The sequence below is a fragment of the Bufo bufo genome, chromosome 2, assembly GCF_905171765.1.
Source record: "Bufo bufo chromosome 2, aBufBuf1.1, whole genome shotgun sequence".
In the NCBI taxonomy this organism is placed as follows: Eukaryota; Metazoa; Chordata; class Amphibia; order Anura; family Bufonidae; genus Bufo; species Bufo bufo.
Window position 1 is genome coordinate 104375860 of NC_053390.1, and position 14884 is coordinate 104390743.

The 14884-nt window shown below is 46.6% G+C and overlaps 1 protein-coding gene across 2 annotated transcripts in view; it reads left to right on the forward strand.

The window, feature by feature from the left end:
• The window catches only part of MTX3 (metaxin 3), a 48804-nt gene that overhangs the window by 4789 nt on the left and 29131 nt on the right, over positions 1 to 14884 (forward strand). For both annotated transcript variants that reach the window (XM_040421375.1, XM_040421376.1), the window contains exon 3: positions 13858 to 13934. In XM_040421375.1, coding sequence (XP_040277309.1) covers positions 13858 to 13934 — 77 coding nt within the window. The remainder of the gene's footprint in view (positions 1 to 13857; positions 13935 to 14884) is intronic.

A 14884-nucleotide genomic window follows, 5' to 3' on the forward strand; every position in this document is an offset into this window, starting at 1 on the left:
TGGCCCCATGTGGTAGGTGGGGCCAACACAAGTTGGCAGAAAACAAATACCACAGCGCAGCACAAAATACTGCCGCCCACACCACAGCATGAACGATATCCTCCTCCTGAGGACGGCAATATAGTTGAATTCAGGAGGGCGCCTGCAGCCCCAGCCAGGCACATACTGTAAGTGTCTCCTACGTTGATTAACCACTTAAGGACCACAGGTTTATACCCCCCTAAAGACCAGGCCCTTTTTTACAAATCGGCACTCCACAACTTTTGCGGTTTATTGCTCGGTCATGCAACTTACCACCCAAATGAATTTTACCTCCTTTTCTTCTCACTAATAGAGCTTTCATTTGGTGGTATTTCATTGCTGCTGACATTTTAACTTTTTTTGTTATTAATCGAAATTTAACGATTTTTTTGCAAAAAAATGACATTTTTCACTTTCAGTTGCAAAATTTTGCAAAAAAAACGACATCCATATATAAATTTTTCTCTAAATTTATTGTTCTACATGTCTTTGATAAAAAAAAAAATGTTTGGGTAAAAAAAAAAGTGGTTTGGGTAAAAGTTATAACGTTTACAAACTATGGTACAAAAATGTGAATTTCCGCTTTTTGAAGCAGCTCTGACTTTCTGAGCACCTGTCATGTTTCCTGAGGTTCTACAATGCCCAGACAGTACAAACACCCCACAAATGACCCCATTTCGGAAAGTAGACACCCTAAGGTATTCGCTGATGGGCATAGTGAGTTCATAGAACTTTTTATTTTTTGTCACAAGTTAGCGGAAAATGATGATTTTTTTTTTTTTTTCTTACAAAGTCTCATGATCCACTAACTTGCGACAAAAAATATAAAATTCTAGGAACTCGCCATGCCCCTCACGGAATACCTTGGGGTGTCTTCTTTCCAAAATGGGGTCACTTGTGGGGTAGTTATACTGCCCTGGCATTTTCCAGGGGCCCTAATGTGTGGTAAGTAGGTAAATGACCTGTGAAATCCTAAAGGTGCTCTTTGGAATGTGGGCCCCTTTTCACACCTAGGCTGCAAAAAAGTGTCACACATGTGGTATCGCCGTATTCAGGAGAAGTTGGGCAATGTGTTTTGGGGTGTCTTTTTACATATACTCATGCTGGGTGAGAGAAATATCTCAGCAAAAGACAACTTTTCCCATTTTTTTTATACAAAGTTGGCATTTGACCAAGATATTTATCTCACCCAGCATGGGTATATGTAAAATGACACCCCAAAACACATTGCCCAACTTCTCCTGAGTACGGCGATACCAGATGTGTGACACTTTTTTGCAGCCTAGATGCGCAAAGGGGCCCACATTCCTTTTATGAGGGCATTTTTAGACATTTGGATCCCAGACTTCTTCTCACGCTTTAGGGCCCCTAGAATGCCAGGGCAGTATAAATACCCCACATCTGACCCCATTTTGGAAAGAAGACACCCCAAGGTATTCAATGAGGGGCATGGCGAGTTCATAGAAATTTATTTTTTTTGGCACAAGTTAGCGGAAATTGATTTTATTTATTTTTTTCTCACAGTGTCTCCCTTTCCGCTAACTTGGGACAAAAATTTCAATCGTTCATGGACTCAATATGCCCCTCACGGAATACCTTGGGGTGTCTTCTTTCCGAAATGGGGTCACATGTGTGGTATTTATACTGCCCTGGCATTCTAGGGGCCCTAAAACGTGAGAAGAAGTCTGGAATATAAATCTCTAAAAAATTTTATGCATTTGGATTCCGTGAGGGGTATGGTGAGTTCATGTGAGATTTTATTTTTTGACACAAGTTAGTGGAATATGAGACTTTGTAAGAAAAAAATAATAATTTCCGCTAACTTGGGCCAAAAAATTTTCTGAATGGAGCCTTACAGGGGGGTGATCAATGACAGGGGGGTGATCAATGACAGGGGGGTGATCAATGACAGGGGGGTGATCAATGACAGGGGGGTGATCAGGGAGTCTATATGGGGTGATCACCCCCCTGTCATTGATCACCCCCCTATAAGGCTCCATTCAGATGTCCGTATGTGTTTTGCAGATCCGATCCATGTATCCGTGGATCCGTAAAAATCATACGGACATCTGAATGCAGCCTGACAGGGGGGGTGATCAATGACAGGGGGGGTGATCAATGACAGGGGGGGTGATCAATGACAGGGGGGGTGATCAATGACAGGGGGGGTGATCAATTACAGGGGGGGTGATCAATGACAGGGGGGTGATCAGGGAGTCTATATGGGGTGATCACCCCCCCTGGAAGGCTCCAGGGCGACGCCTGTATGTGTTTTGCGGATCCGATCCATCTATCAGTGGATCCGTAAAAATCATGCGGACGTCTGAATGGAGCTTTACAGGGGGGTGATCAATGACAGGGGGGTAATCAATGACAGGGGGGGTATTCAGGGAGTCTATATGGGGTGATCACCACAGTCATTGATCACGCCCCTGTAAGGCTCCATTCAGACGTCCGTATGCGTTTTGCGGATCCGATCCATCTATCAGTGGATCCGTAAAAATCATGCCGACGTCTGAATGGAGCTTTACAGGGGGGTAATCAATGACAGGGGTGTGATCAGGGAGTCTATATGGGGTGATCACCACAGTCATTGATCACGCCCCTGTAAGGCTCCATTCAGACGTCCGTATGCGTTTTGCGGATCCGATCCATCTATCAGTGGATCCGTAAAAATCATGCGGACATCTGAATGGAGCTTTACAGGGGGGTGATCAATGACAGGGGGGTAATCAATGACAGGGGGGTGATCAGGGAGTCTATATGGGGTGATCACCACAGTCATTGATCACGCCCCTGTAAGGCTCCATTCAGACGTCCATATGCGTTTTGCGGATCCGATCCATCTATCAGTGGATCCGTAAAAATCATGCGGACGTCTGAATGGAGCTTTACAGGGGGGTGATCAATGACAGGGGGGTAATCAATGACAGGGGGGTGATCAGGGAGTCTATATGGGGTGATCACCACAGTCATTGATCACGCCCCTGTAAGGCTCCATTCAGACGTCCATATGCGTTTTGCGGATCCGATCCATCTATCAGTGGATCCGTAAAAATCATGCCGACGTCTGAATGGAGCTTTACAGGGGGGTAATCAATGACAGGGGTGTGATCAGGGAGTCTATATGGGGTGATCACCACAGTCATTGATCACGCCCCTGTAAGGCTCCATTCAGACGTCCGTATGCGTTTTGCGGATCCGATCCATCTATCAGTGGATCCGTAAAAATCATGCGGACATCTGAATGGAGCTTTACAGGGGGGTAATCAATGACAGGGGGGTGATCAGGGAGTCTATATGGGGTGATCAGGGGTGATCAAGGGTGAATAAGGGGTTAATAAGTGACAGGGGGGGGGGGTGTAGTGTAGTGTAGTGTAGTGGTGCTTGGTGCAACATATTACTGAGCTACCTGTGTCCTCTGGTGGTCGATCCAAACAAAGGGGACCACCAGAGGACCAGGTAGCAGGTATATTAGACGCTGTTATCAAAAAAGCGTCTAATATACCTTTCAGGGGTTAAAAAAAACACATCTCCAGCCTGCCAGTGAACGATCGCCGCTGGCAGGCTGGAGATCCACTCTCTTACCTTCCGTTCCTGTGAGCGCGCGCGCCTGTGTGCGCGCGTTCACAGGAAATCTCGGCTCACACGAGATGACGCCAATCGGCGTTAGCGTAGTTTGGGGGAGCCGCCGCGATGACGCCTTTCGGCGTTACAGTTGCGGCAAGTGGTTAAAGCTGAAAGCATCAGCTCTTCATGTATCTGGCTAACGGTCATGAGGAGGCCTTCAGTGGCCCCCTGGGCATTAGCCCACCAGGATATTTCCCTGTAGGGTGTATGGCCAGTCTGCCCCTGAGGGAGGGCCACTGCCAGAGACCACTCAAGAGGTGGTGGATTTAGGTAAATGCTGTGTGGGCAAATTTGTTAGACTGGCATTTCTTTCACCAGTCTTAATCAAAAGCTGCAGTAGAATGCACAGATTTCTTAAAGGGGTTTTCCAGTTTCCATCAACTTCCTTTAAAATAATCCTTTATGAAGGTTGCTGTAATTTTGTAATGTATTTCTTTTACCTTTATGGCTCCTATCTCCCGTTCTGGGCTGTGGTCACATGACCCTGTCCATGCAGCTCTATCTTATTTCCTGTAATGTTATGTCCATGGGTGGAGCAGTGATAGGGGAGTGTCTATGTAATTAGCTGGGTGGGAGGAGCTATAAACTAGCTGGGAGTTATGGGTGGGGTTGGAGCTGTGGCAGAAAAAGGAGAAGTGCATCATGGGTTTGGTTGGATACAGCAACAGGAAGTGCTACATACAGGATGTAAACCAACCAGAGTGATTGGCTTAGGGTACTTTTACACTACCGTTTTTCTTTTCCGGCATAGAGTTCCGTCACAGGGTCTCAATACCGGAAAAGAACTGATCAGGCATATCCCCATGCATTCTGAATGGAGAGTAATCCGTTCAGGATGCATCAGGACATCTTCAGTTCAGTCGTTTTGACTGATCAGGCAAAAGATAAAAACGTAGCATGCTACGGTTTTATCTCCTGCCAAAAAAACTTAAGACATGCCTGAATGCTGGATCTGGCATTTTTTCCTATAGGAATGTATTAGTGCCGGATCCAGCATTCAAAATACCGGAATGCCGGATCCGTCCTTCCGGCCTGCGCATACCGGTAAAAATGTGAAAAAAGATACAAGACTGATCTATATGTCTGCATGACAAGCGGAGAGACGGATCCGTCCTTGCAACGCATTTGTAAGACGGATCCGCATCCGGATCCGTCTCACAAATACTTTCAGTCAGCAGCAGATCGGCGGATCCGGCGGGCAGTTCTGACGACGGAACTGCCCGCCGGATCACACTGCCGCAAGTGTGAAAGTAGCCTAACATGGTGAAAAAGGGTCAGGAGAGTCTGTAAAAAAATAAGCATGGGGAAGATGTACCTAAGATAAGCAACTACATGAACATAAGAGTTAAAAACCTTAGTAATCCTAGAAATCCCCTACAAGTGGTGCAGGCCTCTTAACAATTTTGGAGCGTCTGGGCAGTCTGTGTGCCAAAATCTGAAATCTATACCAACTGTGAGCTGGTCTACTTTTCATCTATAAATTACGCCTGTTTACTGGTGTAAATTATATTATTAAAGGGTTATTCTGGTTGGTTGAAGTTATCCCCTATCCAAAGTTTGTGAATTTGCATGGCCGCTCTATTCATTTCTAGGGGAGTGGCAGAGATAGCCGAGTACAGCATTCAGGTATCTTCAGAATTGCCATAGAAATGAATGGAGTGGCTGAGATAACAGTTAACCTCTATCCTGTGGATAGGGGATAACTTCCCAACTAGAATACCCCTTTAAATTTGTCAGGCTGCAATGGCCATGTGCAAAAATTGATCAGCTCCCCCTTGTCTATTTACACCCCATAAAGCCCCCCCACACAGATCTGCATCGTCATGGCCCCAGAATACACCAAATGACTGGGGCTGGGCTTGCTGCAGTGAGCGGGCCTATAGAGGTCCTGAGCGGTGGGTGCTGTAGAAGCTGCGCAGCTTAGAGGGAACACTGCCCGAGTCCCAGCTCCCTCATGTTTAATCAGCTGGCCGCGACGCTGCCGTTTAAAGTGTGGCTTCCACGGATGTTAGCTGGGGGCCCTTAAACGATGGGGGCCCTGGGAAATTGTGCAGGGAGGAGATAAGGGTGACACAGAAGGTAACCCGTGCTTGTTCTGTGCAGTGGTCCGGCAGTAAACCTTTATCACAGGGCACAGTTTGGGCACCGGGCCGTTTCTATGATGTGCCTGTGAGTTTTCATCCTTGCTGTAACTCTGCACAGAGGTAATATGGAAGACAGACTAATGAAGAACACACGAAAGGGGGATTCCTGGGTCATTGCATAGTGAAGAATGGGCCGTTTAATATATATTCCAGTTCTGGATAGCATTACCAGTATATACGGAGATATCCCGCTATCCCACTGACATAGACGTTACTTACTGCGGAAGGAACGCTTACTAATCGTTTTCTTTAGGTGATAGGGGATTTAGGGGTTGTGTAACCTCTTTCATAATTGAAGGGTCTGGTAAGAGCATCTAGTTTTGCCTTTTGAAACAGATGCCATGAGCATTATCTGGGGCCTGTGCTATGTATGCTGATTAAACCTGCCTGGCCATGTTGATGTGCTTATTCCAGACTACGAGCCATTGCATAAAGATACCGTTATACTGCACATGTACATTAGACCGGCATGTTGGTGTGGTTTGAGAATACCGAGGGGTTATCCAAGACTAAGACTGACTTGCCGGAGTGGCCAACCTGCGGTGGTGGTCATACTGACCTGGCCCCAGGCCGGCTCTTCCTTCTCCCTGTATCCCTGAAATCAATATCTGGCGATTGGGGGGGAGGGGGGGGGGACACGTGACTGCTACAGCCAATCACAAGCTGCAGCGGTGACCTGCTCCCCGTTCATCACAACAACTGGTGATTGTGATTGGCTGCAGCGGAAGGGGAGCAGGTCACCGCAGAGGCCTTTGATTGGCAGCAATGGTCGATGGATGTTGATTTCAGCACTGCAGCGAGAGGAAGAGTCGGTCCAGGAGCGTCAGACTGAACTCCGCAGCGGGGACCCAGGTAAGTGTGATCACCACCGCAGGTCGGCCACTCTGGGAGGTCTGTGTTAGTCTTGCGTAACCCCTTTAAAGAGGCGCTGTCCCCTCCCCTGACATGTCTGTTTTAGTAACTACCTGCATCCCCCATGTAATAGTAATTCTGGAGCATCTCTTCTTATGACTCTATGATGTGCCTTTCCTTTACTCCTTCTGGAAGTTATTAATGAATTGCTAGTAGTGTGAAGTGAAGGTAGGGCAGCATGCCCTATCTTGGGGCAGAATCAGTGCTGAATGGCCCGTTGAAATGAATAGGAAGCAGAAAAAAAACAGCTCTATGTAAATCCATGCGTTTTTTTGGTGTGTTCCGCGCAATTTTTTGGCGCTCATCCGTGCCAAAAATCTTTTTTTTTTAAATCAGATATTTTTATTTGTCTTTTTCAATAACATGTAAAGAACTACAATAAACCCCCGAAAGCCCTGCCACCTCCCATCCCTCCACCCCCCTTCCCATAGTCCTGTGACCAATAGAGTCCATGCATCTAGCAGTGAGTCCGGCAGTAGATCAACATGCACGATCATACGCATAATGTACCCAATATATATTTACACACATCCCATATACATGTCTCATAAACTCAATATCCATAGTAGAACATCACCTTGTGTCTGATCCTAAGGGCCATATATATCTCTGTAATGCTGCATCCAGGAAAACCAAACCACCTCAAATTTTCCAATGGAGCCTCTCTTGTGATAAACATACTTCTCCATTTGAACCAAATTGTGTACTCTAGCCACCAGTTCATGTATCGTCGGTGGTGTTTTGTCTATCCAGTGGAACGCAATGTTTTTCCAAGCTTGATATAGGATCCGCCCAATAGCCAACTTCTTTTTTGCCATACCCGGCAAAACCTCAAAATATCCTAGTATACACGGTAAGGGGGAAACATCTAGGCTTACATTAAAGACTGTGTTTATTAGTTCTATGACCTCTGTCCAATACCGTCTCCGCCTCGGACAGTTCCACATGAGATGAATTAAGTCCGCATTGGACATGTCGCACCTTGGGCAAAGGTCATTATCCCTATATCCCATTTTTTTAAGGACCACTGGCGTTCTGTATACCCTGTGTAGTAGATACAGTTGTGAGACTCTTTGCGCTTCACTAACAGCCAACAGCGGGCACTCTCCCAACACTCCTTCGCACTGTTCCTCAGTTAGGGCCGATATGTCAGTTTTCCACTTGTCATACAATTATAGGGGTGTTCTCTTGAGTTGCATATCAAGAAGTACACTATAATGAAGTGATATTACCCTGTTAGTGGTACCACTCGTCGCTGTAAGATCTATGATACTATGTTTTGGTGCAGGGGCAATTTTTTCAGATGCATCCTGTGCCTTTATAGTGAGTCTAAGTTGCAGATACAGATAAAATAATTTTTTAGAGATATTGAATTCTTGCTGTAATTGAGTGTATTCTTTCAATGTACCCTCCGAGTACAGCTGAGCCATCCTATTAAGATTATGTGCATTCTATACCCGTAGTTCTGTAATTTTGTCTAACTCCTTGTACATGAAATTAGGCCATATCGGGGTATACATCGTGTAACCAGAAACCTTTGTTATGCTTCTGGCCTTCCACCACACCTTGTGAATGGTGCGTAAGACACCGTATTGACTCCCTTTAGTGTGAAAGGTGCCATCCTCCAGCGCAGACAACAAGCAGGGCCGTCCCAGAAGATATCCCACTATCTATATCTTCTCTATATCCCGCCAGCCCCTTATGTGTTGTAGATGGCTCGCTAAATAGTATAGCCATGGGTCTGGTAAGGCCAGGCCCCCGTTCGTTTTGGGTCGTTGCAAAGTTGTAAGTTTAATACGAGGGATACCCTTTTTCCAAATTAAGTCCCTAAACAGGGCATTTACTTTATAGAAAAAGCGCAGCGGGATCCAGCCGGGTGCATTGTGAAGAAGGTATAGTAACTGGGGCATCAATATCATTTTAATAAGGTTGGTCCTCCATGGAAAGCGGCAGTTTAACCCACGTATTTACTTTATCTTTGAACCTATCTAGCAAAGGAGTTAAGTTTAGACTTTCATAATCCCTTATATCAGAGGTTATTTGAACGCCCAAGTACTTAAAGGAGGATACGATCTTGAGACCCATGGCATCTTCCAAAGTCGGGGCTCCTCCATTAGTTAACGGCATAACCACGGACTTCGCCCCAATTTATGCGCAGGCCAGATAGTGTACCATAGTCATTAATGATCTGCATGGCTCCCGTAAGGGAGTTCATCCAGTCATCCATGAACAACAACAGATCATCTGCATAAAGCGCAACTTTTTCAGTCAGCTCACCATATTGAAAACCACGCACTGAGGTTGCTCGTCTCAGAGCTTCCGCCAAAGGCTCCACCGCCACCGCAAACAAAAGCGGTGACAGGGGACACCCCTGTCGCATCCCTCTATGCAGTTCAAAGGAGTCCGACAAATTCCTATTAATCCGCAATACGGCTTTCGGGGATGCATACAGAAGCTGTACCCATTCTATATAGTGGTGTCCAAAGCCCATCTTTTCAAGCACTAGCCACAGATATCGCCATTCCACACTGTCAAATGCTTTGGCCGCATCAAGAGATGCGACACGCCGCATTTGAGGTGTGGACCTGGCTCGCCTGGATATTTAGAAAAAGTCTTCTGACATTAACAGCAGTGGAAGCATTCGGCATGAAGCCCGCCTGATCTGTGTGGATAAGCGTCGTGATAACCCGGTTTAGTCTGTTTGCCATCACTTTCGCCAGTAGTTTAATGTCCGTCTGCAGGAGCGAGATTGGTCTATAAGAATCCGCTTCTTTAACATCTTTACCAGGGTTCGTAATGAGCACAATTATAGCTTCATTCATCGAGGCAGGCATGCGTCCCGCTTCTTTCGCCTCCTTGCAAACCTCCAGTAACTGCGGCAAAAGTATGGATGCATATAGTTTATACAGTTCAGCGGGTAGGCCGTCTCTCCCTGGCGCCTTATTACTAGACATGGACCCTAGAGCCTCCTCCAACTCCTCAAGAGTTTCTGGGGCATCTAACATATCTTTGTGTTCCCCCGAAAGGGTACGCAGCGGTAACTGCTGTAAAAAACCCTGAATCTCCTCCTCCGAAGCTGTCGTCTTGGACTCGAGATATAGCGAGGAGTAAAAGGACTGCATAATATGGGCTATCGTGTCAGGATCATCTCTCATTACTCTGGATCCCTGAGCGCCGCTATATATGATGACTGCTGTTGAGCTCTGGAAATTAAAGCCAATAACCTTCCCGCCTTTTCTCCCTCCTCATAATAGGACTGCTTTTGGAAAAAGCGTTTATTCTTTGCATTTTGCAATAATTTGTCATTTAATTTTTCCTGCGCCTCTTTCCACCTTGTCTCAGTGTCTGCCGTTGGAGCAGCAACATGTGCTGCCTCCGAGAGACCCACTGTGACGGTCATTTTTTGTATCGTCAATTTGGGTTCGGGTTTTTTAGCATTAATATCCACTAATAACAGCCCCTGTAAATATGCTTTCATGGCATCCCACACCACAAGTTTAGATGCCGACGGGAGATTAAGGTCAAAATATTCCTTCAGTTTTTCACCTATGCCCCCCAGATCCGGTAACACATTCAACCAGTGCGGATTGAATTTCCAGACCGTGTTTCTCCGTATTCTGGTAGGCTGAAAGTCAGCGATCGCCAGAACCGGAGAGTGGTCCGAGAGTCTACACTGTAAATATTGGATTTCCCGGAGAAAACTCCCCATACCCGCATTCCCCAAAATGAGGTCAATCCTTGATAAAGAGTCATAGGTAAAGGAGACGCACGAATATTGTTTTGTCAGCGGATTTTTCAATCTCCAGAAATCCAGCAGCAGGGATTCTCGCATAAGCCTTCCGAATGGAGTGAGGCCGCACCCAGGAGAATGAGAGCCTCCTCCCATTCTGTCCAATGCAGGGTCAATAGTACTGTTAAAGTCTCCCATAACTATGACTGGAACATCCGGTACGTCCGCCATATACACCAAAATAGACTTAAGTACCTGTGGGGAGTAAGGCGGTGGGATATAAACCCCTATTATCACACACAGGATATTATACAGTGTGTAGTGTAGACAAATATATCTTCCTTCCCTATCTATCTTGTACGAGATGCAGGTAAAAGTTCTGGATTTGTGTACTAAAATGCTGACGCCCCTCGCATATGTAAAGTACGTAGCATGGTAGCAGTGTCCAGCCCAGTGTGGGCAGAGTAACTTCGTTTGATCTTCTAGTAACTGTGTTTCCTGGATGCAGCATATCACAGGGTGGTGCTGTTTGACACTATCTAGAATGGCCCTTCTTTTATTACCTTCCTTTACCCCTCTGGTGTTCCAGCTGAGGAAGTGAACTATTCCCGCCATGACAGTCTTCTATTCATCAGGACATTGAGACGGATGGGGCCCAGGGGATCCACTGCTAATAAGCACAGTATACTCCTCTTGTCTTGCTCCAGGACTCTAACTATGGAACTTCGGAAAAGCATAGTCACACTTTACAAACTCTAACTATTAAAATAGTAAAAGAACCCCTCCCCTTTCTTTAAACTACACTAAAAAGGAAATTAGAACCAAGATGGCGCTGTAGCCTGAACAGCGGGGTCCCACCAAATACACCCCAGTTACCAGGCCCGTGGGGTCAAAGTAGCACCCGTCGTCAAGGCCAAGCACCAGTGGTCAGCCTATCTACCCCAAACGTAGGGCGGTATCAACAGTAATTTTAACTGTAGGAATAAACAGAGAACAATACTTAATATAAGTACATCATGAGACCCCTGTTGGCCACTGTTGCACGAGTAAAAACAGAGATAAGGAGATGTATGTAGGCAGCTTACAAAATAACATAGCAGGGCCCATAGACTGCACGCAGTAGCGAGTAAATGCAGATTCAAAAAGAGATGAACCCACAAATATGGGAGGCGTGAACTCCCTGCACTTTAAATAATTGTTACGTGTGCACTACCACAAGCGACAGTCACGAATCATCCCGCCTTCTAGTCTCTCGCAGCTGTTGTTCATGGCTGTCCAACCATTTCATGGCTTCTTTAGAATCCTCAAAGAACATGGTGGATCCCAGCGCTGCCACACAAAGTTTTGCAGGGAAGATCATCGAGTAGCTGACATCAATAGCCCTCAGTCGCCTCTTTACATCAAGGAACTTCGCTCTCCTTTTTTGGACTTCAATGGAATAACCAGGGAACAGAGACACCCTGCGGCCATCAATAGACATGTCTGGCAGCTCTCTGGCTCTTCGGAGAATAATGTCTCTATCCCTGTAGTGGAGGATCCTCATAATCACCGGTCTGGGGGGTGCACCCGGTGGTAATGGGCGAGTAGGCACCCTGTGGGCCCTTTCCACAGCGAACAGAGGTGTCAGAGTGCTTGGCCCGAATTGATTTTTCAGCCAGGATTCAAAGAACTCTGTGGGATTAGTACCTTCTGCTTTTTCCGGTACACCCACCAGACGCACATTGTTTCGGCGTGACCGGTTCTCTAAGTCATCTTGTTTAGCTGCCAACATATCCATCCTCCTGGTACATTCAGCGACATCACGTTTAAGAGGCTGAATAGACTCCTCCACATCGCCCACACGGTTTTCCAGGTCGGTCGTTCGGTCCGCAAGTTTTCGCAGATCGTGGCGGACTATAGCTACGTCTTCTTTAATGGCTCCTACTTGAACATTAAGAGTATGCAGCGATTTACCACACTTAGTGATAGCGTGTAGGACGTCTTTAAGAGTTGGTTCAGCCACTATGTCTTCTGTGTCAGTGAGCTGTGCTGAGGGATCGCTGGCTTGTGCCGCTTCAGGGACAGCAGAGCTTTCTTCTGGCCGTGCAGCAGCTTCCCCTTCTCCCTCCTCCTCAGCAGCCTGATCGGCAGATCCCCTGGAGGGAGGATGTCTTTCCCTTGCCCCTTTAGCGGTTAGTTGGGCAGCAGAGCGGGCAAACTTACCCAGCTTAGCTGCAGTCTCCCTGTGCAGGTCAGACGGGTGGTCAGTGCGGCATGGGGTTTCACTGCCGGCGCCATCTTGGAGCTCGCGGTCGGCCGCTCTCCCCTCTCTCCTCTTAGACATTTTCGCCGGTCGGATCATGAGCGGCACCGGAGGTAGGTAGGTCGGCTCTGGGCACACTGTGCGCGCTTTTATTGAAATTCTGCAGCGGGGTTTTCAGGATAAACTGCCGAGTGCAGGACGGAGCCGAGCGAGCACATGTCCTGTTACATGCCCGGTTACGCCATGCTGAAAATGCAGCTTTAAAGTGAACACCCATTAGTTAAAACAAGACGCGTCAAAAACCGCACCAAAAACCGCGTGGATTTACATGGAGCTGTTTTTCTAAATCAGTCGTGTGAACTTGTCCTATGAGTTCATACACCCATGTGCCCCCCCCCCCCCCACGCTAAGCTCTTCAACCCCTCGTTTCAGAGACCAATGGAGCTTTAACCTTTTAATGAAGTTATTCCATGACCACAAACCCTGTTCCTGTACCCTCTTAGGGCACAGAGGGGCATCCACCTCATCCATACATTCCATGGTCATTCGTTACTGGGGTGTAATGTTTCCTGTGCAGCGGTATATGACAGGGGAACCAGACCCGCAGTGTTCAGATGGTCATTGGTCCTGTTTCTGTGCAAAGGTGGACATAAAATTTCGGCACACTGAGTTTATATCAGGTGCACCCATACAAGAATGTAGTCACAAGGGGACACATGTTTTACTGTATTACAGCTCATAAAACGCTGCAGCATTCACAGAGTTGTCAGTTTAGGGTCCATTCGCACTTCCGCAAGTGTTTTGCAGTCTGCAAATTGCAGATCCGCAAAACATGGACACCGGCCTCTTCGCACATGGTTGACCCTTTGATAGAAATGCCTATTGTCCGTGGCTGCAGACAAGAATAGGACATGCTTTATCTTTTTTTGCACGGAACAGACATACGGATGCGGGCAGCACGTGGTGTGCTGTCCATATCTTTTGCAGCCCCATTGAAATAAATGGGTCCGCACCCGTTCCGCAAATTGCGGAACCGATGCAGACCTGTTCATACGGACGTGTGAATGGACCCTTACTTGCTGTTTATCATGCGCATTGATCGATCCGACTGCAGGACTATACTGGTTCAGGTACCGTGTGTATAGTAGAAATGAATGTCTTCTGTGTTCTTCATGCAGATGTAGTGCCCACGTTAACATACCAGGACGACATTGTTACGCAGCCTGTCAACATTTTAAACTGTTTTAGGAAACAGGTAAGTTGCTCTTATGTTGTTTTATACATTGCAGGGTTATCATGAAGTCATTTACAGACTGATGGCTAAATGTGGAACAGGACTATTCCCTTTTGAAGCCTTTACACCACACATCTTCCGTAATCTGCTGGTATTAAAGGGCATCTGTCCGCAGATTTGTCCCTATGACACTGGCTGACCTGTTACATGTGCACTTGGCAGCTGAAGGCATCTGTGTTGGTCCCATGTTCATTTTTCTCAGTAATATGGGCACATATGAACACACATGCCTTCAGCTGCCAAGTGCACATGTAAGGCTACTTTCACATTAGTGTTTTAGTTTTCCGGTATTGAAATCCGTCATAGGGGCTCAATACCGGAAAAAAACGCTTCAGTTTTGTCCCCATTCACTGTCAATGGGGACAAAACTGAACAGAACGGAATGCTCTAAAATGCATTCCTTTCCGTTTAGTTGCGTTCCCATACCGGAGAGAAAACCGCAACATGTTCTTTGCTTTCCGTCGTGAGATGTGGAGCAAGACGGATCCGCCATGACCGCCAATGCAAGTCAACAGGGACAGATCCGTTTTCTCTGCCACAATAGAAAACCGATCTGTCCCCCATTAACTTTCAATGGAGTTCATGACGGATCCGTCTTGGCCATGTTAAAGATAATACAACCGGATCCGTTCATAACCGATGCAGGCGGTTGTATTATCAGTAACGGAAGCATTTTTGCTGGACCCTGCCGGATCCTGTAAAACCGCCAGTGTGAAAGTAGCCTAACAGGTCAGCAAGTTTCATAGATGAAAATCTGCCAACAGATGCCCTTTAAAATAAAAATAAAATATTGGCTTGGTCAATTAAATACCAATGAATGGGATGTATAGAAAGGATAAATTAAAGCGGTTGTCCCATTAAGACAACTTCTACCCTATCCACAGGATTCGAGATAGGAGTCAGATCTTTCA